The sequence below is a fragment of the Pecten maximus genome, chromosome 12 (genome assembly GCF_902652985.1).
Source record: "Pecten maximus chromosome 12, xPecMax1.1, whole genome shotgun sequence".
NCBI classification, from domain to species: domain Eukaryota; kingdom Metazoa; phylum Mollusca; class Bivalvia; order Pectinida; family Pectinidae; genus Pecten; species Pecten maximus.
Window position 1 is genome coordinate 29,829,876 of NC_047026.1, and position 27,108 is coordinate 29,856,983.

Below are 27,108 nucleotides of genomic sequence, written 5' to 3' on the forward strand. Positions count from 1 at the left end.
GATAACCGCATTATCGAAGAATATATATTGTGGACATTTTTGTACATGTATGTGGACTTTATGGTATGATGTGATTAAGACATATACATTGTATTCATTATTAATATAGGTGGAATAAGTATGTGGTGACCGTCTTTATTTATAAGCATGGAAATACGAGACGACGCCATCCAAAAACATTTCAACAATTTTAAGCATTCCAGTAAATTTTACAAACCCCAGAAATATTCCCTCGAAACGTCGTTCATGATGAAGGATGAAATGAGTTTTCTTGAATGGAAACACTAGACAGCAAGATGGTGACTCGGTCCAGCCGACTCAGTAACACACGTCTGCTGAAACTGCTTGGAAATCACTGAGTGACGACGCCTCGTGGCAAGCTCTCCTATCACACAGACTCTCTGCACGTGATATTCGTGACAGTGAACGAAATTCGCGCCAAAACGTCAAACTTCCTGTTCCGTTTTAGCACGTCTCTGGGTTTAGGACCGCGCCTGACATCCTCTAATATATAAAATGGGGATCAGGTACACGTTTCCCAATAACATTATAGAGCCTATAAGTATCTATACAAGAGGACAGAATTTAAACAATTATTTTATAAAATGGGAGTTTAGGACGGGTAGAGATGTAAGGAATATGAATGGAGGAGAGAATATAAAAGTCTCCTCTATCATTTACAGTTGATGAAGAATATAGTTAGGATATTTTTTTACGAATATTTATAAAGAATTGTTTTAAACTGAATTAATTATCTTTCCCGACCTAGCTGAAATCAGTTGACACACTAACAATTCCACGTTCAATTGTTCAAAGCACAGGGACTTGAGAATTACAGTCGACATGTATTTGGACCTCCCCTAGTGTGTATAATAATATTGTGTATAAGATTATAAGATTAAAATTTGGCAAAAATGACATCCCCTGTGGTCATGACCACCGGGGATGTCATTATGTGATTACATATCTGAAACCAATGCTATTTAGTTCTCTGTTATAACAGAGACGTATATATCACGTCTCTGGTTATAATAATTTTGTTATCTCATAAACGTAATAAATATTATCTTATTCTGTGATGTCATTGACAAGTTGTACAGCCAAATGTTGACTTTATTATCGGGAAAACAGTAGAAATCTAATAATTTTATTCTATTCTTTGCATCACGTACTTCGATCAGATTCACAAGTACATGTGCATTGTATCAATCATTTTGCGCTAGACGTCATTGTTTGAGGTCTATCGCAAAACAAAGTCCAACAATGTACTTATTTATAATATGTACATGTACAAACAAGTCTCTGATACAGCATACACAATTAATTTTCATCACGTGACATACAAATATATACATTTGTATGTTAAAGATGAATTTTATTTTATTTTACTTACTTGAATTCGAACCCAAGAAATGAATTAATGAATATTCAATCAATGTGCCTGACTATAGGTATCGTCACATACTAGGGGATAGTTATATAGGTACCACTTAATTTAGTATTCTGTATACATTATGATATTTCCATTTTGTTCATGTTTTGTTATCAAATTACATCGATAAAAGTGATAATCAAGTTGAATTGAATTGAATTGGCCACCAGCTCATACGTTTAATTTCTAATGCTAGATTATCCCTCTGGTTTGAAACTGTTGCCGAGTACAGAAAAGGCCAAGTCCATATTTACTTCCAATATGATTGGTCGTTGTACCAGCCACTTCGTGGGAATTGTACATGAAAATTAAGTAGTCCATCTACTTTGATTGGCTTGCTATTATTCTTAATTTTATTTACGCAGTGATTGGATATCGGCTGTCTGGTGTCACCATTTATTGAGGTACCATTGGGGAAATTATTTGCATGTGAAAATCAGAGACTTCCGAATATAATCATACAGGATTGTTCTGTTATTCTACACACGACTGTGTTATAGTTTGGTGGTACCCATCTATCTTAAACTTTACTAATAACACAGGCGTCTGCTTCTGGTTAATACTTATAGTAAAAATATTAGCCCCTACTCCTACTATATCAACGTTAAAATATTATAGGAGTAAGGACTATTGCGCTGGGGCTTCGGTCATGGCTGGTCTTGGCGATTCTCGACCCCCAATCGTCAAGATATTGCTATATATCTTACTGACAGTGTAACAGATAGACTTTCATCTGTGATAACTGTCCCACCATGTCCAGATATACTTTCATCTGTGATAACTGTCTCGCCATGTCCAGATAGACTTTCATCTGTGATTACTGTCCCACCATGTCCAGATAGACTTTCATCTGTGATAACTGTCCCACCATGTCCAGATAGACTTTCATCTGTGATTACTGTCCCAACATGTCCAGATAGACTTTCATCTGTGATTACTGTCTCACCATGTCCAGATAGACTTTCATCTGTGATTACTGTCTCACCATGTCCAGATAGACTTTCATCTGTGATAACTGTCCCACCATGTCCAGATAGACTTTCATCTGTGATAACTGTCTTACCATGTCCAGATAGACTTTCATCTGTAATAACTGTCCCAGCATGTCCAAATAGACTTTCATCTGTGATTAGTGTCATGTCCAGATAGACTTTCATCTGTGATAACTGTCCCACCATGTCCAGATAGACTTTCATCTGTGATAACTGTCCCACCATGTCCAGATAGACTTTCATCTGTGATAACTGTCCCACCATGTCCAGATAGACTTTCATCTGTGATTACTGTCCCACCATGTCCAGATAGACTTTCATCTGTGATAACTGTCCCACCATGTCCAGATAGACTTCCATCTGTGATAACTGTCTTACCATGTCCAGATAGACTTTCATCTGTAATAACTGTCCCAGCATGTCCAAATAGACTTTCATCTGTGATTGCTGTCATGTCCAGATAGACTTCCATCTGTGATAACTGTCCCACCATGTCCAGATAGACTTTCATCTGTGATTACTGTCTCACCATGTCCAGATAGACTTTCATCTGTGATTACTGTCCCACCATGTCCAGATAGACTTTCATCTGTGATAACTGTCCCACCATGTCCAGATAGACTTTCATCTGTGATAACTGTCTCACCATGTCCAGATAGACTTTCATCTGTGATAACTGTCCCACCATGTCCAGATAGACTTTCATCTGTGATTACTGTCCCAACATGTCCAGATAGACTTTCATCTGTGATTACTGTCCCAACATATCCAGATAGACTTTCATCTGTGATAACTGTCCCACCATGTCCAGATAGACTTTCATCTGTGATTACTGTCCCAACATGTCCAGATAGACTTTCATCTGTGATAACTGTCTCACCATGTCCAGATAGACTTTCATCTGTGATAACTGTCTCACCATGTCCAGATAGACTTTCATCTGTGATAACTGTCTCACCATGTCCAGATAGACTTTCATCTGTGATAACTGTCTCGCCATGTCCAGATAGACTTTCATCTGTGATTGCTGTCATGTCCGGATAGACTTTCATCTGTGATAACTGTCTCGCCATGTCCAGATAGACTTTCATCTGTGATTGCTGTCATGTCCGGATAGACTTTCATCTGTGATAACTGTCCCACCATGTCCAGATAGACTTCCATCTGTGATAACTGTCTCACCATGTCCAGATAGACTTTCATCTGTGATAACTGTCTCGCCATGTCCAGATAGACTTTCATCTGTGATTGCTGTCATGTCCGGATAGACTTTCATCTGTGATAACTGTCTCGCCATGTCCAGATAGACTTTCATCTGTGATTGCTGTCATGTCCGGATAGACTTTCATCTGTGATAACTGTCCCACCATGTCCAGATAGACTTCCATCTGTGATAACTGTCTTACCATGTCCAGATAGACTTTCATCTGTAATAACTGTCCCAGCATGTCCAAATAGACTTTCATCTGTGATTGCTGTCATGTCCAGATAGACTTCCATCTGTGATAACTGTCCCACCATGTCCAGATAGACTTCCATCTGTGATAACTGTCCCACCATGTCCAGATAGACTTTCATCTGTGATAACTGGCCCACCATGTCCAGATAGACTTTCATCTGTGATAACTGTCTCACCATGTCCAGATAGACTTTCATCTGTGATAACTGTCCCAACATGTCCAGATAGACTTTCATCTGTGATAACTGTCTCACAATGTCCAGATAGACTTTCATCTGTGATAACTGTCTCGCCATGTCCAGATAGACTTTCATCTGTGATTGCTGTCATGTCCGGATAGACTTTCATCTGTGATAACTGTCCCACCATGTCCAGATAGACTTTCATCTGTGATTACTGTCTCACCATGACCAGATAGACTTTCATCTGTGATAACTGTCTCACCGTGTCCAGATAGGCCTTCAATTGTGATAACTGTCATGTCCAGATATACTTTCATCTGTGATAACTGTCCCACCATGTCCAGATAGACTTTCATCTGTGATTACTGTCCCACCATGTCCAGATAGACCTTTAATTGTGATTGTCCGAACTCATTTTAACTGTCTCGTACTCCGAGCACGGTTTCAGATTGGGAAAACACCCCATTCTACTGACATCAGAGACGCACATACATGTATGTACTTCCCTGGCTGACATATTGTAACCTGATACAGCTACATCGACGACATATCCCTTTTCATTGTGTTTAAGAATTAAAGATGCTGTATTGCCGTATAAAGACTAATTATAATCGATTAAAAACAAGAACAGACTGTTGTATTTTTTATACAATTACAAATGTTACATGCCTTGTACAATTAACTCCAAGTATTAGTTTTTAATAAGTTAATTCCTGTAATCTTATCATTTAGGTATCCCATGCATGTTGCAACTAGAGAAGGACAGATCATCAAGGGCCTCGTCGGACTTTTAGGCAATATATTATAACCATCAATAAGTCATGTGTCCGTAAGGTTGACGTCTCATCTTTTGACTTTAAACACAATCGCAAGGAAGCTCAAGTTACCACCAACCTGCATATTTACTGGGCCTACGAAAACGAAAATAACAGTTTAAAACTTCTTTGTTAGTTTTGATTTTGATCATTAGCTTTTGATTCTTTGGTCAGTTGACTTCTTAAAAAACTCCGACCAACTTTGCTTCATGTCATAGCAAAATTTTCACTAAAATGGACCTTGACCTATGACCAAGTGATCTTGACCTTTGTCCTTCTTTGTTTCACCTTAGCATGTATTTTTGTAAATCAGTCGATAAATACTTAAATTAGCAGCCGAGAATTCAATTTGAGGACGGACAGACATCATAGTAGTGATTGCTATGGGGTACCGTATCTCTGATACGGGGCCCTAAAAAACTATAAAAAGATATAAAATAAAATAACTTGTAATGATATTTTCTTGTAAACATTTACACAACCTCCTTTTGCTCCACAAATTTAACAAAATGAAAAAATATATAGACATTATAAACACCAAAATGTCTACGAAGAATCAATCATTTATGATAGAAAATGTGATTGTTACTTTTACAATCTGATTAAAATCAGCTGTTACATGGCTACGTTTACTATGCACTATCAGGCGTAGTGCATAGTAAACGTAGCCATGTGACAGCTGATTTTAATCAGATTGGTTACTTTTATTTCCAATGGTCAGTTGTACGTTTGAAAACGTTTGATATAAAGATGTGAAACAATAAGAAAAATAACAAATACTTCAATATGAGCTATACACCAACGTATCTCATCTTATTCATGGTTAACGAGATTTTTTTATGGACTATTTTTCGGTGTCAAAAATGTCATCTCCACCCCTTTTAAATTATATCACTGCTTCTGTGGCAAAACTAGTGACTGTCGTGACCAGTGTTTGGTTTTTGTAATGATGTGCCTTAATTATGATCACAAAATTGATTGACCGTGCCCACGTGTATATCAGATATCTGATATACACGTCCCTGTCGTGTTAAATGAATCACCTTAGGGTCCAGAGTAGCAGGACCACCTGGGTCCCTGTAATACACAGATGTGACCACCCCATTCCTCCTCATGCCCAAGGGCAGCTAATCCTACCAGGTGGCGATATTCACACCTCCAATACCTAAATATGATATGTATAATCCACTGTAATTTAGCATTGTAAATGACCGAGTTCACAAACATTTACATGTATTTCCAAGAAGGGAAAGTCTGCTGTTGACTATATCACTGTACCTCACCAACAGATGAGTGCCGTTACAGATTTTGAGACTGTTTTAGTGTCTGATATTGTAAATATTTTGAATTTGACTGACATTGAAAAAAAATACCAGACCATTCTCTCCTACATCATGTATGTTAACAAATACAGAGTGACTACACTGAATCAGAGACGTATATATCGCTTACGGCTCTGACAGAATTGAGTGATACTATGATAAACAAAAATGAAAAAAGGAATGTTCGTACAAAAAGCCCTAAACAGGTATGATACCAGGTGTATGACAGATAGTTTTTAAGTGTGATGAATATTTTATGAATGGACTTTTAAGAAACTATTGATAAGATAGAGTCTGATGTAGTTTTAAAGAAAGATATTAACAGTGCCTTCTCTATGAAAGGCCGTTCATGTCAAAAACGAGATACATTTAACGCGTACGCATTTAACGAGTTAAACACATTTAACGCGTTAAACATAACATTTAACGCGTTAAGACTAGCTTAACGCGTTTAAACTAGTTTTAACGCGTTAAAATGTTTTCTTGGAATTTTAACGCGTTAAATTTGTTACTTAACTACCAAATCACTGAACAAAATGCTACTTCGTGTCGGTGAGTGCAGACACAATTAGGAACGTCAGTAAACAATGTGACGTCATCAGAATGTACAACAATGACCTTTAACGCCTTAACGCGTTAAATGTTGTGTTTAACACGTTAAATGCTAACGCGTTAAATGTATCTCGTTTTTGACATGAACGGCCTTTCATACTTCTCTAACTTTAAAAAAATTGCTCATACCAGGGATAACATATTATTTGTCCCTGCTCAGTCTGAGGTGAAGTTGAAACTTGGCGAAATAAGCATGTAAAATATACTGCAAAGTCTATGGGGGATTAAGGCCAAGGGAAATAACTCTTATAAAAAAGCATTTCTCTAATGGTCTTACAAAATATATATAAATTCCTTGATGTATACATAGATATCTAACAGTGTCTTAAGTAAAACCAACTACACATTGTAACTGTATATTTTACGAGTGGGGCTAATATTTCGATATTTGCGCACTCGTGAAAAATATCAAAATATTAGCCACACGAGTGAAATACATTTGGTATTACTGAAGATACTGTTCTGTTTTTTTATTTTACATTTTTATAGCAATATATACCAGATCAGTTTTTAACTTTTTTTCATTGTCGTTTGTATCAGAGACATATATAGATATAAATGTCTCTGTTTGTATACAGGGTTTTGATTATTCAAATAAGAAAAAGTAAATTTTGTCACTAGTGCAAAAAATCACTTTGATTAATTTTCGATATTTCACTGCTAAAAGCGTATTAAACTGATGGTCCCATTTCCCCAAAACGGACCCCATATATATACAAGTTTCGTAGTTTCTTTTACTCGAGGGGTTGAGGCAGATTGGATACATGTACATTGACTATATGTAGGTATGCCCCCACCCACCCTACCCACACACACACACACACACACACACCTAAATTAGCCAGTGGGTACAGATAATTTGCTGGAAAAATTATTAAAGACGTTATTTTTAAAACGAAAAGTAATTTAAAAGTTAAAATAGACAACTGATCATTTTGCAGGACAAACATCAATATACATGAAGATTGGATCATCCAGTAGCAAGACATTCCGGATACTAATTGGCAGGCTATGTGACGACAGCTTTATCTGGGAGTCATTTTCAAACTCAGTAACTTTATGTCAGGCCGTTTCATATGTTTGTGTACCGTGGCTTTTTTTCGGCCGCTTTTTGATACAAAAATATGCAAAAGCGACTGATCTGCTTTCACATCTTTCTGTACCGTACTATGGAAAAAACTGTAGCATGAAAAAAGTGTTACAGTTTTTTCATTTCATTTTGCCATGCTCTTGTCGGCCATCGTAGTCTTGAGTAACACTTAAAAAGAATATTCGATTTCTGAAAATAACGATATCGAAAGTAGAACTAGAATTTACGGGATTCCTGGTAAGTTGGAAATTCCCTGTTGCTATTTCTGATCAACCAATCAGGATCGTCTGATTTGCAAATATCTAATCACGTGAGAGTCGCTCCCAGACGGACAGCAAAGTCGGAGAAGGATATGGATCAGCCTTGTCTATAAGATGGCCAGCGACAACTTCAGAGAATCGCTACAGCCGTTCTGTATACAAGTGGAAGGATTTTCGTCTGATACAAACGAGAACCAAGTGAAACAGATATTCCAACATTGTTTAAAACTAGAACAAATTGCGGGCGTACAACTCAATCAAACAAAATGGCTGATATTGTTTCATGATAAAGTTGGTAAGAATGTGAAGGCGTTTATTTATTATGTAATGTCGCTTTAAAAATATAATTGCCATCATCTAATTGAAACATTTTCAATGGTCTGCTGACGTCATTCAAATGTTTCGAATCTTTAAGAAAAAAACTCAGTGTCTTAAAACACCTGAAATCAAAAACGAAAGTAGAAATTCCATTTGAATGAACGGGCGTTTTTTTCTTCAAATTCAGCAGTCTATTGAGGTAATTCATAGATGTACTTTTATATATTTCGAATGCGTCGAAAAATGTTCCAGTGTTTAACCTCATAAATCAAGAACGAAAGTAGAAATTTGTTATATACCTTTCGAGCAGATGTAGTATGGGTGTTCCGTCTAATAGGTGTCACTCTTAGTTTGGCATGCTAAGCCATATGAGAATACCCAGGTTATATCCCCTTTCATTCTTTGAATCCGGCTATATGCATGTCTCCTCCCCTTAACCTTTGTACCTTATGTTTTTACCCACACATACATTATGTAACACCAATATATAAGCTTACAAGGTCAAGTGGGCTGTCTTGAGCAATTGGCCACCTGTGCTTCATCAGACAGTCGGAAATTATCAAATGGTATGTTAATTACCAGAGCAAAGCTCGAAAAGTGCCAAGGCGGTTATGGGCCAACACTGCGTTGGCAAAATAAACAAAAAGCAAAGCAAAATCCAACCATAAAATCGATCCGATACTGGGCCAAAAACAACTGCAAATTAATGCAGTTTTTCGACCACGTTTTTCTGGAAACCTCTGACAAACATCAATTTCTTATGTGTATATTGTCCAGGCGTATATGGGCCGTCGTAATAAAGTGCAGTATTAACAAGACATATACTATATACTCTGAGCTGAATTTTATAGACTATGGTAGCACACTACAGTAGGACAGGCTGGCCATGGGCGATTTTTTTGTTAAGCAAACAACTCCTGTATTATGATATGCATAAAAAATGAAAAAAATAAATGCACACTATAATTGGTATATTCAGTATGAAGTATTACAAGCAGGCTTCACATTTGTTAAAACAATAATTAATAAATTGGTTCCGGATTTTAAATTTCCGGATTTTCCGAAAGTGTGTTTACACAGGAAATTTAGTTTTGCCTACAGCGAAAAATGGAAGCCCATCGAAAAGGTAAGATAGCAGAAAAACTTAATTTACAACATATGTCAAAACAAGATTGATTCTGTCTTTGGGATAGAGATATTTAATTTCAAATAGGTTTCAGAAAATAAATTGTGTAGAGAATTGTGTCATTTTGGGTCAAATATAATATTTTGCAATTTTTGAGCATTTTTAAGCTGTTACCATGGTATTCACAGCTCTAAAAATTACAGAAAATATAAGTTTACTTATCCTTCAGAGCTGTATTAAAATTGCAAATGTTGTACAGATTACAAATACATATACTGAGGTAATATGTAGGGTTAACTATAGCAGGAGATGCCCATCCAGCCCTAAGTTGAATGTTCTAATATTAATTCCCCAAAAAGAAACCTTGGGGCTGAACAAGCTCTATATACACCTCTGTCACCATGTACATGTTGCTAACATTACCCTATATTTACATGACAGCTAATATAACTGTTTCCACGATAATGATGGTTCTGTCCTGGGTCTCTTTATGTATCTGGCTCTGATGTTAAAACGGTAGATTTACCCTTTCTCTCCTGGACATGGTCTCTCCTGGTGAGCTGTCCAGCCCTGTCTGCCTTGCACATGTATTTCTTCATGGGTAACGGAATCGTAACTGATCGGATATTTCCGTCGCTGTTCGGATTTGGGGGAATCCCCGTTTGAGTTGTCATTCTTTGTGGAACTCTCCCGAAATCGAAAGTAAATCAAAGATGGCGTACCGTCGAGACGGACGCGGTCGCTTTGCATCAGCCAAACCAAAACGCAGCAGAAAGAAAAAGAACGATGCAATCGTGGAGTGACCAGGGGTGTAAAAATCCACTTGCCCGACGCCCGGGACAAGTAGTTTTTGAGTTCCCCTGGGCAATTGAAATAAATATTGTCTCTATCTTAACTTTCATGTTGGATTTCCAGAATCCCGTGTTATATGTGATTCAGAAGAGTTATTGTAGTGGAATTGGATATATTGAAATATATTAAAAACGTAACAATTAGCTATTGAAACTACTTTATTTTCGTGTCTGAAATGAAAATTCAAAAGCCGAGGAAACTAGGTCGCCAGAGGCACATTCAGTTCAAAGATATTTTAAGGACATTTATGCTGATAAAGATAATAGAAACTGCATCTGAAGTATGAAATAGTGATGCACAGAGTTAACTTACTGCAATCTATGCCTAAATGTTCTTATAAGACGGCAGCAAAATGTTTTAACATGTGAAAACGATCTTTGTTTATGTGCTTGCTGGAATACAATTTGGCAACTAATACTGAAGGCGGAATCCGGGACCAAAAGTTCCGGAATTGAAAAATAATAAAGAAAAACTAAAATTTTTGCCATGTTTTTTCTTTACAAATATACACACAGTCTTTATTTTTGTGTATTTTTCATAAATATTAATCTGTTAGATAATTCCATGCAATAATTCTATTATAGATGTATTATTTTAGAGAAATATTGAAAAATGGACTTTTGCCGTATTTTTGATTTTAAGGGGGGTAGTGGTAAGTTATAACCTATAGAAGGAAAAATAATCGGTAAAAATTTATATTTTTTGGTTTAAAATGAGTACTATGCTTATAGCAAAAAATCTAATAAGACAAATATGAGTGCCCCTCATACTTTACACATTTATAAACTGTTCAAAAATAAATAGTGAATGCCCGAAATTTGATTTCGGAGCAGTAGTAATATGAAAAATGTAAAATATAACAATAAAACTTGCTTTGATATACATAAGTTTTATTATTTGTCTCTTCCATGATGTTAAGCATTTTTTAACATGAATTAGTGATCAAGTTAGCAAAAATATGAAGAAATATTACCAGAATTCTTGAAAAACCTTTGCTGTGTTTGAGCTGAAGTGGGTTCACATGTTTATAGTAACATAATTTGAGAACTGCTCGGTAAAAAGTCTTCAAAATTTCTGTATTAATGCCCCAATGTATACTAGTAATTGCAGCAATGAAGTTGTGCTTGTCCTTGTCTTTGCTCGTTACCCATAAGTGTCTGCTATTATATTGCCTTTAATACACATGTAAAATCTCCGACTTTTAAATATTCCACGCAGTTCTTTTTGGCAGATCCTCCAACTCCAGCCAATGGGAATGGGCACAATATCATCCTGCTTGACAATAACGATTATTTCCAATTTGTCCGACTATCAGTGTAAATACTATCTGAGAAAATGACAAAAATCCCAATAATTAACATTCTATATATCACGCCTTAAGTCATTGAAACAAACCACTCTTCCTAGGCTAGATAACACCAGAAGGGGAAATCCCTCCTAGCTCAAGGCTAGAAAGCGACCACATCACTATGGACATGCTTCATATAACATTAAAGCCAGCCACATTCACATACAGCTAGCTGCCATTGTAAGAAATAGATTTTGAAACCTAAGGTAATTCTTGCATAAAAACAGTGAGCCCAACACGGAGATGCTTTCAATGGTCTGTTTAATATTAGAGTGCATTGTTTACATATGTTTTAACCAGAACGTGTTCTGATGATGGCTAACCTATTGCTGAAACATGTAAACTTTTTCAACACCGTGTTGGCTCATGGTTTTTAGGCATATGTTACCTGGATTTTTGGTGAGACCTCGTGTCTACACCTGTATCCATGGCAGATTCGTCTGGATTGCTACTAATCTCTTCCTTCTGGGACAGTGTGTCTCCAATCTCCCCCTGTTTATCTTGTAATATTGTGATACTTCATAATTTTGTTAACTGTTAAATTCCCAAAATAACTTGAAACATATTTTGTGTATCCTTTGTTTCTACAGCGACGGATTACTATGTGAACCGGAAAGAAATCTGTCTGCCAAACAGTACTCCTCTGAAGATCGGTGCCTGTATACTGTGTGACATTCCAACGTCATGGGAAAAAGTTGACCTTAAGGTAAAAACAACAATGGCCATGTAAAATTTATTGCTACAACAAATAGTTTATTGTGTATTTGATTCATCAGCTATTAGTCACTGATTGCTTAAACCTACGAAAATAAAACAAACCTGGAGAAGAGCTGGCAGATGCAGTGTTGTGCTTCAACAGGCTGCAATTCATCATAAACAAAATATTTACAATACAGACAATATTTGTTTTTCACGAGATCCAATACACTAAGGGAAAGTGTCGTAACTTGAATTTCTTTATTAGCTCGTCTCTTCGAAGAAGAGTGAGAGCTTATGTTGTCACGTCGGCGTCGGTGTCGGCGTCGGCGTTGGTTTTCCAAATGTTAAATTTTTGGTGCAAGTGTTGAAAGGCATAGTAATTTATGGTAATATGGTCCCTGTGGGGGTCAAACTATCCCCTGCCGGAGTTAAACTAAAAGATTTTTTGGAAAAAAAAACAGATTTTTGAAAATTTTTGGACTTAAAAAAATTTTGCGTTAAGTTTTTGGTGCGAGTGTTGAAAGGTATTAATACATCACTTTATAATTGTACTAGGGTGCTGATAATTGGCAATAGAGTCCCTCTGGGGTTAGACTATCCCCTGCCAGAGTTAAACTAAAAGATTTTTTGGAAAAAAAAACCAGAATTTTCAAATTTTTGGACTTAGAATATTTCTGCGTCAAGTTTTTGGTGCAAGTGTTGAAAGGTATTAATACATCACTTTATAATTGTACTAGGGTGCTGATAATTGGCAATAGAGTCCCTCTGGGGTTAGACTATCCCCTGCCAGAGTTAAACTAAAAGATTTTTTTGGGAAAAAAAACAGAATTTTCAAATTTTTGGACTTAGAATATTTCTGCGTTAAGATTTTGGAGCAAGTGTTAAAAGGTATTAATACATCACTTTATAATTGTACTAGGGTGCTGATAATTGGCAAAAGAGTCCCTCTGGGGTTAGACTATCCCCTGCCAGAGTTAAACTAAAAGATTTTTTTATAAAAAAAACAAAATTTTCAAATTTTTGGACTTGGAATATTTCTGCGTTCAGTTTTTGGTGCAAGTGTTGAAAGGTATTAATACATCACTTTATAATTGTACTAGGGTGCTGATTGTTGGTAATAAACTCCCTCTTGGGTTAAACTATCCCCTGCCGGAGTTAAACTAAAAGATTTTTTTTGGGAAATAACCAGAATTTTTCAAATTTTTGGTCTTAGAATATTTCTGCGTTAAGTTTTTGGTGCAATTGTTAAGAGGTTTTAATACATCACTATATAATTGTACAAGGGTGCTTATATTTGGCAATAGAGTCCCTATGGAGTAAGACAATCCCTTCCTGGAGTAAAAATTGGATATTTTCTTTTTAAATCTGTGTTTTTTTGTTTTTGTTTTTAAATCTTTGGACTTTGTGTTAACTTTATATTGTGAGTGTTGAAAGGCATAGTTATACATGGTATTAGGTTCCCTGTGGGGGTTGAACTATCCCTTTCCTGAGTTAAACTGAAATATTTTTTTGAGGAAAAAACACATTTTTTAAAAATTTTCGTGCAAATGTTGAAAGCTTTTTAACACATTACTTTATGATTGTACTAGGGTGCTGATATTTGGTAAAAGAGTCCCTATGGAGTTACACTATCCTTTCTTGGGGTGAAACTGAATATAAAACAATATGAAAACGTCACAATAGACAATTTATACCGGTCACATTTTTCAAGGGAGACAACTCTCATTAGGATATGTTGTCAAAAAATTGAAGAAATATGTCCAAAAGCAATTACATTTGTGTTTAATATCTTCCTTTAATCTACAACAGCATAGCTTGTCTCCCAAATGCATGAATTCACAAAACATAATCTGATCAAGTAAACAATATAAACATTATTAATGCAATTTGCGAAACCATTCCAATTAATATATTTTAATTATTTATTGACAAACATTTGCGAGACGAGCTATGCTGTTCTCCAACAGCTCTTGTTTTCTCTTTGTTCTGAGTGGACATGATTGATTCCCTGTACATGTATCTATATTGATTGAAAGCTTGATTTACATTTGTAGCATTAAATGAGAGAAATAAGTTTTTTATAACCATTCTGGTTTTAAATTAGATCATTCCCCTGTTAAATTAAATCACTTCCAAGGCTAGATCACACTGCAGACCCCAGGTAAATTAAATCGCACTCCCCAGGTGAATTAAATCGCACTCCCTAGGTGAATTAAATCACACTCCCCACTTAAATTAGATCATATCTGTCAATTTTGATCACTTCCTGGTTCACATTTTGGAGAATTTGTCTCGTGTCAAACATTCTGATTTGATACATTCTTGAAAATTTCAAATTTTGTATTATATATTACTGCCAGCACAATGCTACAAGTAGTCGATAGGGCTGATGTTGGCACTTCGGTCTATGCTAGTTGAAGGACAATTCTGACTTGGGGCTCCTCCCCCTATCAGTTAATATCATTGTGTATTGCTTAGTGCTCGATCCTGATTGGCTGCTGAACTGATGATTCAGAGTTTTCATATTCAGGTTTCTTTCATGCCACTTATTATTCTTAACATGTTTATTATACCAAGAATAACTTAATAATAAATGACTCATTTAACAACGTAAACCCGCCTTGGATGATCGACCGACCCTACTTGCCATCAATTTTTTTCTCATTTGACAATGGGTAATATTTTAGATATTTTTATGTTACCAGCTTTAATTACGGTCGATTATTGGCGCTTTGCTAGATCTAATTATTTTTCTAGGGATTCTTGGCATGGCTATCCAATTACATTTCTATTATCATATTTTAACAATTTATCATATTTCCTTGTATCACTTTTTATATTTTTATCCTGTTGTAATGATATCGAAAGAAATCCTGGACCTCCACATAACTTAAACCTAGTTCACTTAAATGTGCGTTCTCTCAGAAATAAGATATCAATTATTGAAGCTGAATTTGAAAATATTGATATTGTATGTATAACTGAATCTCATCTAAATCAACAGATATCTGATGTCGACATTCGATTACAAACCTTTAGTAATAAACTTTTTAGAAAAGATAGAAGTACAGGTCCTGGTGGTGGAATTATAGTTTATCATAAAGATGATGTCGTTATAAACAGAAGATTGGAATTAGAGCGAGATGATATTGAATTACTCTGGCTCGAAGTTCGTGTAGATAATCATAAATTTCTTCTTGGTTGTATCTATATAGACCTGATAATAATGTTGATTACTGGGTCAAATTAGATGACTCATTAACTAGAGCTACTGATACTTCATTGGATGTTATACTAACAGGTGATATTAATATAGACATGTTGAATATTCCATTAAACGATCACTTGTCAAGACTACTTATTAAACATAACTTATCTAGCCTTATTAGTGAACCTACAAGAATAACGCCTGATAGTGCCACATCCATTGATGTAATCTTTACGAATAATCTGAACCTAATTAAAAACACTCATGTAAGTCCACCATTCTGCAGTGACCACTCTCCAGTCCATGCTCAAATTTCTTTTACTAGCAAGCTATAAAAAACCACTATTAAAATATGATGAGGCTGACTTTGACAGTATAAATAATGCTCTCCTCAATATTGATTGGTTGAACATTTCATCAAATCAAGACTCTAACACATTCAACTCCTTTATACTTGATTCAATAACTGAGCAAGTCAATACTTTCATTCCTTCAAAAGTTATAACCATGCGTCCAAATGATAAGCCTTGGATGAATAACATTATCAGACTGAAAATGAGACAACGTAATAGAATACATAAAAAAGCAAAACTAACAAATAACCCCCACTTTTGGGAGAGATTTAGATTTTTAAGGAATGAAACGATTGACTTAATTCGTGAAGCAAAGGGGAATTATATTAAAACTCTTGAAAACTCCTTAAATGAAAACACAGTCCCTTCAGACAAGTGGTGGAAGATAGCAAAGTCTATTACTAACTTCTCAAATAAATCTACATCGATTCCTCCTCTTGAATCCAATGAACAACTTATCTCTCATCCTATTGATAAAGCAGAGCTCCTTAACAATCACTTTACTAATATTTCAACATCATCACCTGATCTTGAGTTGCCCCAGACATCACAACCATATGCTCTTCACTCCTTAACTAATATTCATGTCACTGAGCAAGATGTAATGGACCAACTTAGTATCCTCAATGTAAGCAAACCACCTGGCCCTGATGGTATTGTTCCTAAAATTGTAAAAAAAGCTTAGTAAAGAATGAAGTGTAGTGAGGGGCGATAACTCATTAGAGTTATCGTTCCTTACGGAACGTAATGATAATACGAGCTAATTCGCCTATTTTGCCGGATATAATAGCGATTTGAGGACAGAAAAATTGGTAAATACAATTCGGTTGATACTTTGAGCCATTGTAAAACTCGACTCGATCTAGGTCTGGGTGTATCTGGTATCCCCGTGGAAAATCGTTTTTGTGAGATATTTTGGGTCAAACATGCCAAAATCGACATTTTGACCAAGAGGTTCTGTTTAAATCGCCCTCAAAATTCAGAAAAAAATCCATATATATATACAATGCACATACAAAGAGATAAATGTTGCCCGAAGAAAAGTGTCTGTTTAGGTTTTCGATATCTTCAGCAGAACGATTACAAGATTGTTTTGAAAATGGCCTATTTTTTCGACCTTCTCAGTATTTTTCCACTCGACTGGGGTATTTGCCTATAAATAGGCTGCCAGTTTTGATGACGCTAGACCGGCGTTTCCTTTCCGTTTAGCACGGTTGGAACAGATAGACCAGGTCGGCATACACAGTTATAAGCATTAAAATCATTACGAATCAACTGGTTTTATATTTGTTTTATGCGAATCATCTTGATAATGTCTTTTAAAGCTTGCATTAACATCAAAAGGTCCGTTAAAATTGACGTATGAAGTTTATATGTAATAGAAATTATTAACACACTTGGAATGGTCGGCTTGACCGCATATATAAAGGACGACTATAGAATTAAAGCCATCCTGAACTCATCGGGTATTATCTCTGAAATGATTCCCCGAGGAGTTCCGGATGGAACAACACCGGGGACTTCACGCCGCTTACTCGTTCAACTCCAGGCTTTAGCTGCAGTCTAAGTGAGTTGTATTACATTTTCCCGTCAGGACCAGGACTTTTTGATATTCTATAATATTAAATGTGATACTGGAGGTTATAGTTGTTCTACTATGACCATATTAGTTGCTTTCCAGGATCAGTATTCATCGTCGACCCAGACCAGCGTTCGATAACAAATCTAAACTCGTACTTAGTCGTAGGCTTCCGTTCCAGTACTGGCAGCAGGCCTAGTGTAAAAGCTACGTGTTCATTAACGTTTTAGAGACAGGCGACGTTTAAATATGTAATTATTTAATTTCTTTATTGTTTGTTTGTTTAATGAAATTACTGTGTCGTTAGTTGATGCTTTGATGTCTTGATCAGCTGATATTTGTTTATGTTGAGGAGCCACGACGTTTCGAGAATCATATCTCATACATATAAGCTTACAATGACACGAACTTTCAGGAAACTACTATACATATACTTCAGTACACCCTAGCAGTATACTGAACAATTCTTTTTCAGTAATAGATTTTTTTCTTCAAATTTTTAATGAAATATCTATAGAGATCTAGCCTAGTAATGCTTTAAATTTTGAAGTCTCTGACCTGTCCTTTATTGAGATGGTTCTTAGGACAGTGAACAATTATAACATCTTTTGCATTAATACATAATGAAATAAATTTTCAAATATATTTAAACCTTTCACTTTTATGCACCAAAGAAAACAACATGCAAAAAAGCTGTTCTGACAATTTGAAGCTAAAATATTGTCAATTATTGTGTCACATTAAGTAAAATTCAGTTGTTTTTGGTGTATAGAAAGATGTCATGCATCTTTTATCTTTTGAAATTAAGTTAATTTCAACTTATTACAAAAAAAGTATAAGATGGGAAATTATTTGACAAAATCAAAGAGTTACCAGGTTTAAGCTATAACAATTTTACAAAATAGTTGACTTTGAAATTTCATGAATTAGTAATAAAATTTTCAAGTATCTATAAGTTGTTTATCATCACTTCCATAATTGACATATTCAACATATTTCAACCCTTTGCTTACATGTGACAAAGAAACCATGTGTGAGAAACCTGTTCACACAAAATTTTACTAAAATTATGTTAACTGTTATATCACATTATATATAGTTAATTAACTAATTTAGGGTGTGGAACCATGTTGTATTTTTGTTTTATCTTAAATTTTTAATCAGTTATTAAATAATTACCAATATTTTGTTATCACTATTTTGTAAGATAGTTATTCTTCAAAATGTCATCTGCCCACAGGTAGCAATTGGTAAATTTTGAAATATCTTTGCTTTAATACCATACCAACATATTTCAACCTTTCACTTACATACATTTGTATACCAAAGAAAACAATGTGCAAGAAACCAATTCTGACCAATTTATACTTAAGTTTTTTGAACTATCATGTATTTATTGTGTCGCACAAAGTTAAATTCAATGTTGGGGAACCATGTAGTTGTTTTTTTTATCTTTTGAATTTAATGTTTACTTATCTAAAGGTATATTATAGAAAATTATTCGATATATTCAAAAAATGACCATGATTTTATGATAACAATTCTACAAAATAGTCTTCTTCATTATGTCATCTTCACACAGGTAAAATACAGTAACACAGGGACTAGGGTACATGTAAAAAGTGTATATTTTTCTTTTTTAGGCCAACACCACTATACATGTAATCAAATCTTTACATTAGGAAGCTTAAGGATGTTCTAAATAGTTGGCCAAAGACCGCAGTTAATTTCCCTCTATTTTGTACTGAAGAAACAAATTCAGAATTTTGAAACTTTACATGGAATCTGGTTTTAATTTCACATTTTAGAACTATTCTCTTAATATAAAACTTTTTTGATATTGGGATAACACCATTTTCTTTAATTTTCACATCTTTTACAATTGCAACTGTGACAAATAAGAATTAAAAAGTTTTAAACAGTTACTGTAAACGAGGCCTTAGACCGCAAGTAATTACCCTCTATGTTCTACTTTAAAAAAAAATTCATTAAAATGTTTTTGAGACTTTGCATAAAATATGGTTTTCATTTCATTTTGTATAACTATTCTCTCAATTTCAAGGCATTTATATATTAAGAAACACATTTTCCATAATTTTCACTTCTTTGGTATTATTGCCACTGTAAGAAAGTTTATTAATTATTTATTATTGAGGGGCCGAGTTGGCAGAGTGGTTAAGGTGTCGCAACACTTTATCACTAGCCCTCCACCTCTGGGTTGCTAGTTCGAAACCTACGTGGGAAGTTATAATTAACTGGTACTGACTGTAGGCTGGTAGTGTTTCTCCCGGTACTCCCGCTTTCCTCCACCTCTAAACCTGGGACGTCCTTAAATGACCTTGGCTGTTAATAGGACGTTAAACCAAATACACCAAGTTTGTTAATATTATATTTATAGAAAAAGTATAGAAAAGTTTGAACAGTTATCCTGCTGTGCTGTTGTAGTTGTGTCTTTGGGCAAGACCACTTTACCCTTATTGATCTGGATGATTTTTACCTCAAATGATGCATGACATTTTTAAAACTTAGAATACTGCAAGTGCATTTGTTCCTGAGCTGAACTTAGTTTGGTTTGTCTGCTGGTTTTATCACCACACATATGGTTCAGTCATGCAAGATCATTTTGAGACTTGGTCTCCTTGTAGTAGTTGGTGACTACCTCATTGAACAACACACTTGAACCCTGACAACAGACAAAAGGCCCTGAACTTATGATTGGATAGATGCCAATATTGATGTCTCATAATCAATTAAAGTGTCATATTGTAGAAAACTGTAGAATTTTGAGAATAATTATTATATAGGAGGTACCAGTAATATATATTACTGTATCGGAGGTATATATTTGTATAAGAGGTGACTACCTCATTGAACAACACACCAGAGACCCTGAACTTATGCTTGGATAGATGCGAATTGATGTCTCATAATCAATTAAAGTGTGATATTCCAAAAAACTGTAGAATGTGTGAGAATTATTGCACTGGTAACCCCCATAACTTCCAATTTCCTCAAGCCAGTATGAATTTTTAAACTTAGATAAATGTCGCGTGTGTCAATTAAGTGCAAATGAGGAAATTCAGTGGAAGTGAGGAAAATCAGTGCAAGTGAAGGTATCAATGCTAAAGGAAGGGAATTTATTTGTATTTATCTGTCTTTCATGCTCAAATAGAGTTATCGCCCCTCACTACACTTCATTCTTTCTGTGACACTCCTTTAGGTGTCACCCCACTAGTAACTCTCTTATTCTACCTCTTAGTATTCTTTTCAACAAAACCCTAGAATCAGGAGTACTGCCATATAGTTGGAAACAATCAAACATAAATGCTATATATAAAGGAAGTGGGTCATCTAATGATGTTTTAAACTATAGGCCAATATCTATAACTTCATGTTTCAGTAAAATAATGGAAAAAATTATATTTAAATATCTTTTTAATTATTTAATTGAAAATTCAATCTTAACAAAACACCAGTCTGGTTTTATACCAGGTGATTCCACAGTTAATCAATTGTTGTTTATTTATAATGAGATATCTAGTAATATGGACAAAGGAAAAGAGCTCAAGTTTATTTTCTGTGATGTAAGTAAAGCATTTGACAGAGTCTGGCATGAAGGTCTTATACAGAAGCTTAAAATGTATGGAATTGATGGAAATTTACTTTTATGGTTTCAAAATTATCTCTCAGACAGAATGCAAAGAGTCTCTACCGAAGGCTATCACTCTCAATTCAAAGTTGTAAATGCAGGGGTACCTCAAGGATCAGTTCTTGGACCTCTTCTCTTTCTCCTCTATATAAATGACATCACTGATAATGTTTCAACTAATATCAAACTTTTTGCTGATGATACTTCTTTGTATGTAATAATAGATGATAATCCAGCACAAGCAGCACAAGCTCTAGCAGATGATCTCTCTAATATTAATGAATGGGCAGGTATTTGGGACATTAATTTTAACCCTAACAAAACTAAATCAGTTATCTTTTCAAAAAAACACAACAAAGATCACCCTCCAATAACTTTCCAAAATAGACAAATTACAGACACAACAGTTCACAAACATCTTGGACTTACACTACAAGAAGACGCAACATGGAAAGAACATATCCTTAATATATATAGAAAAGCATACAGTAGATTAAATATTCTTCGATACATAAAATTTAAAGTGAATCGTAAGTCTTTAATCAAAATATATACAGCATTTATAAGACCAATTTTAGAATATGCAGACATAATCTGGGATAACTGCACTCACCAATCAAAACAATTATTAGAATCTGTTCAGTTAGAAGCAGCCAGAATCATTACAGGTCTCAGATCAGGAACAACACACAATAAATTATATGAAGAAATTGGCTGGGAATCTCTATCAGATAGAAGAAATAAACACAAACACATAATGATGTACAAAATAATTCATGGACTATCACCACAATACTTACAAGATATCCTTATTCCTTTTATTAATAACCAAAATGATAACCCGTGTTCCCTAAGACAATCACGACTCTTCAATCCTCCTCTATGCAGAACTAACAATTACTTTGACAGTTTCTTCCCCCAAATGTGCCGCATAACTAACAATGCTAATCCTGACCTCTTCAACTCTTCTTCTCTAGCAGCTTTTAAATGCAAACTTAATAATAATATTAATGCTGAATGCGAATCACTGCATATTTTCAAATTTGAAGGAAATAGAAAGGCTAATATCATTATTTGTCAGCTTAGAAATTCATGTAGCAATTTAAATTTTGATTTATTTAATGATCATTTGTTAAACTCTCCCACCTGTGCCTGTGATATTGAAAATGAAACTGTTTCACATTATTTCTTTGATTGTCCTAGGTATAATGCTATTAGACATTCTCTGTTTACCTCAGTAGATAGTTATGCAAATCATAACCATTCTAACATCAGCACTTTCTTACAAGGTTGCCCTGACTGTGATAAGTTTGTAAATATACAAATACTAAATGATGTTCAATTGTTCATTGGGAAATCGAGACGCTTTAATCTCTATATGCTTTAAATATATAAGTCATGATATAATATATTATATTGTATTGTACTATGTTATATTATTTATACCTTAAATTTTAATGAATATGGAGTATGTATGATTATACATGTCCTGAAATATCCCTTCATCTTCATTGGTCACGTGTCAGCAGTTGAGTTAGTTAAGTCTTGTATATATATGAAGTATAGCGTCTGCTAAACATTTTGAGTGATAGTAATTTTTTCTGACAATTTTTGATATAATATTTTACATTTATATATATTATTTTCGCTTAATTATTGACAGGCACGACCTGTGCATACATGCACATGGACTTTTGGTCAATGCCTGTCAATGAATAATTCTTCTAGATAAAGTTCATCTTAAATATTATCAAATATTATGTATACATGTGTATGAATGATGTGTGAATGTTTATGTTTGAGTTATCTCCCTTAAATGTTAGTTATACATGTAATTTTTTCATTTCATAGTAAATTTATATATTAATTTTATATTTATACATTCCAATTGCCACCACAGGAGAAAATTTATATAGGCTTGGCCTGTTATTTTATCCTTTTGACAAATAACATCAAATGTCAATAAAATTTGTTGAAATGAAATAACTTAATACATTGTATATTGGTTTTGGTTTTAGCCAAAACATCATGAACATGATCCCTTACTGACTATCATCAGATCTTCATAGCAGATGATCTGTTATCAGACCGACGTTATAACGTAGTGTATATTGATGATCGGTATTTTAATCAGACTGAGTTATAACGTAGTGTATAATGATGATCTGTTATCAGACTGACGTTATAACGTAGTGTATAATGATGATCGGTATTTTAATCAGACTGACGTAATAATGTAGTGTATAATGATGATCTGTATTTTAATCAGGTTGACGTTATAACGTAATGTATAATGATGATCTGTATTTTAATCAGACTGATGTTATAACGTAGTGTATAATGATGATCAGTATTTTAATCAGATTGACGTTATAACGTAGTGTATAATGATGATCTGTATTTTAATCAGACTGATGTTATAACGTAGTGTATAATGATGATCAGTATTTTAATCAGACTGACGTTATAACGTAGTGTATAATGATGATCTGTATTTTAATCAGACTGACGTTATAACGTAGCGTATAATGATGATCTGTATTTTAATCAGATTGATGTTACATAATGTATAATGATGATCTGTATTTTAATCAGGTTGACGTTGTAACGTAGTGTATAATGATGATCTGTATTTTAATCAGATTGACGTTATAACGTAGTGTATATTGATGATCTGTATTTTAATCAGATTGACGTTATAACGTGGTGTATAATGATGATCTGTATTTTAATCAGACTGACGTTATAACGTAGTGTATAATGATGATCTGTATATTAATCAGACTGACGTTATAACGTAGTGTATAATGATGATCTGTATTTTAATCAGACTGACGTTATAACGTAGTGTATAATGATGATCTGTATATTAATCAGACTGACGTTATAACGTTGTGTATATTGATGATCTGTATTTAATCAGACTGACGTTATAACGTAGTGTATAATGATGATCTTTATTTTAATCAGACTGACGTTATAACGTGGTGTATAATGATGATCTGTATTTTAATCAGACTGACGTTATAACGTAGTGTATAATGATGATCTGTATTTTAATCAGATTGACGTTATAACGTAGTGTATAATGATGATCTTTATTTTAATCAGACTGACGTTATAACGTAGTGTATAATGATGATCTGTATTTTAATCAGACTGACGTTATAACGTAGTGTATAATGATGATCTGTATTTTAATCAGACTGACGTTATAACGTAGTGTATAATGATGATCTGTATTTTAATCAGGTTGACGTTATAACGTGGTGTATAATGATGATCTGTATTTTAATCAGACTGACGTTATAACGTAGTGTATAATGATGATCTGTATTTTAATCAGATTGACGTTATAACGTAGTGTATAATGATGATCTGTATTTTAATCAGACTGACGTTATAACGTAGTGTATAATGATGATCTGTATTTTAATCAGATTGATGTTACATAATGTATAATGAGGATCTGTATTTTAATTAGACTGACGTTATAACGTGGTGTATAATGATGATCTGTATTTTAATCAGACTGACGTTATAACGTAGTGTATAATAATGATCTGTATTTTAATCAGACTGACGTTATAACGTAGTGTATAATGATGATCTGTATTTTAATCAGATTGACGTTATAACGTAGTGTAGAATGATGATCTGTATTTTAATCAGACTGACGTTATAACGTAATGTTTAATGATGATCTGTACTTTAATCAGACTGACGTTATAACGTGGTGTATAATGATGATCTGTATTTTAGTCAGATTGACGTTACATATTGTATAATGATGTCTTATTCGTAATAATAACAGATGTGGGTGCGCACAACGTACCAAAAGCATTTTCCGCACATTGTCTGCACAAATGTACATTTTGGAATTGTTCTTCACAGCTGTATGGTTTCGTAAGATCGCAAGATCAATATTGTAAAATGATACATACTCCAAATTACTATGTCTAATATTTTGTAATAACTCTGTAGCTGGGTGATGTGACAATTTGCAGAATGAAGGAATGCAATGGATTTGTAAGACTACTACAAACCAATTATAGTCAGTTGTTTACTTACCACAGGTAAAAGCAGATAAACATATAGGTAAATTACAAATGTAGACTATAATCCTTGCGCCGGCATCCTCTCTGTATTGTTTACAGATTACTGCCGGTCAGGGAATTACTTTTCATGTCTTTAAATGGCGAGTGATTATAAATTGATTGTCAGTCACTGGATCCATGTTTGATCACACACCCAAGTTTATCTAGTGAAAAAATTACAACATTTGATTAATTAAAAAAAATTATAATCCAAGAGCTGAGATGTAATTCCATGTAGGATGTTACAGAAACAATGTTTATATAATCTTTGTATCAAAACTATTTTGAATGTTTTAACTTTATTGTAATCAGATTTTATAGCAAGGATAGTTATTGCTCACAATTCTTTTTGATTGGTCATTGTGGTCACATTCCCCTATACAATACAATCACACATTTATTAGTTCACCTGGTCTGAAGGACCAAGGTGAGCTTATGTCATACTGTGGTGTCCGATGTCCATCATCCATCATCTGTCGTCCGTCCGTCAACAATTGACTTCTTCTTCTGAACCCCTAATCAGAATTTAATCAAATTTGGTAGCAAGCATCCCTAGGTGGCTGGGATTCAAATCTATACATATGATGGGACTGACCCTTCAGGGGCCCGAGGGGCGGGCTAAAAGAGGTCCATTTGGCAATATTGATATTAATGATCGACTTCTACTCTGGACCTTAAAGCAATGTATGACATTGATATTTCAGTGGTAGCATGCATAGGTGGCTGGGATTCAAATTTTTACAAATGATTGGTCTGACCCCACAGGGGCCTGAGGGGCGGGGCCAAAAGGGGTCCATTTGGCAATATTGATATTAACGACTTCTACTCTGGACCTAAGCAATGTATGACATTTATATTTCAGTGGTAGCATCACTAGGTGGCTGGGATTCAAATTTATACAAATGATACAATTTGACAATATTGATATTAGCGACTGGTTCTATCATGCATACATCATGCAGATTTTGTGTGCACATCATGTATACACTGTACATCGTGAACTTATACCCAACCAATACCCACAATTGTAATGAAATGAATACTCAACATAATGACAACATGACTGTGAAGGTCACAATATCCAATCATTTCACTGGTAAGAATGCAATAAATTATATTTCATTTCAACAAATTTTATTGCAATAAAACAAATGGATTGGACAACAGGCAAGCCTATATAAGTCCTCTCCAAAAAATCAATAAATTATATGATTAGTTGAGTGTTGGAAAATAATCATGATTGGGGCAGTTGGCTCCACAAGTCAGAAGAGTTAATTGTCCGTCCACTGTTTACCATACTGTCCATCTGTCTGTGTGTAGTGAAATTCTTGTGTACAAAATATGTCAGGAACACTTTAACAGATTAATTTCATAAACTAGGTTACATTTAAGTATTCAGTTTTCAATATTATTGAGTCTTTGCTTGCGATAGGTAACGGGTGTTTGACTCCTTTTCCTACAGATATGTTTTTTTATGTCTTTCAGAACTTGGCTCCTGCTGTTTTTCCTGGTGACCCAGCACAACCAAATTATGGCCCACAAGGTGCCTATCCAGGTTACCATGGTTACCCGCCTAGTTACCAGAATATTCAATACCCTAATTTTGGTCAGTCTCCAGGATCACAAGGAAATCCGATGTATCCAGGATATCCTCAACAATATGGTGGACCACAGGTGCCAACAACTATGGCACCAAAGCCAGCAGGTTCTGACGG

The 27,108-nt window shown here is 34.6% G+C and overlaps 1 protein-coding gene across 5 annotated transcripts in view; it reads right to left on the reverse strand.

Annotated features, from left to right (window-relative positions):
• Window positions 1-445, reverse strand: part of LOC117339375 (nucleoplasmin-like protein ANO39) — a 46,572-nt gene extending 46,127 nt beyond the window's left edge. For all 5 annotated transcript variants that reach the window (XM_033900933.1, XM_033900932.1, XM_033900930.1 and 2 more), the window contains exon 1: window positions 218-445. In XM_033900933.1, the coding sequence (XP_033756824.1) occupies window positions 218-248 (31 nt within the window). In that variant the 5' untranslated portion in view covers window positions 249-445. The remainder of the gene's footprint in view (window positions 1-217) is intronic.
• Window positions 446-27,108: the final 26,663 nt, after the last annotated feature.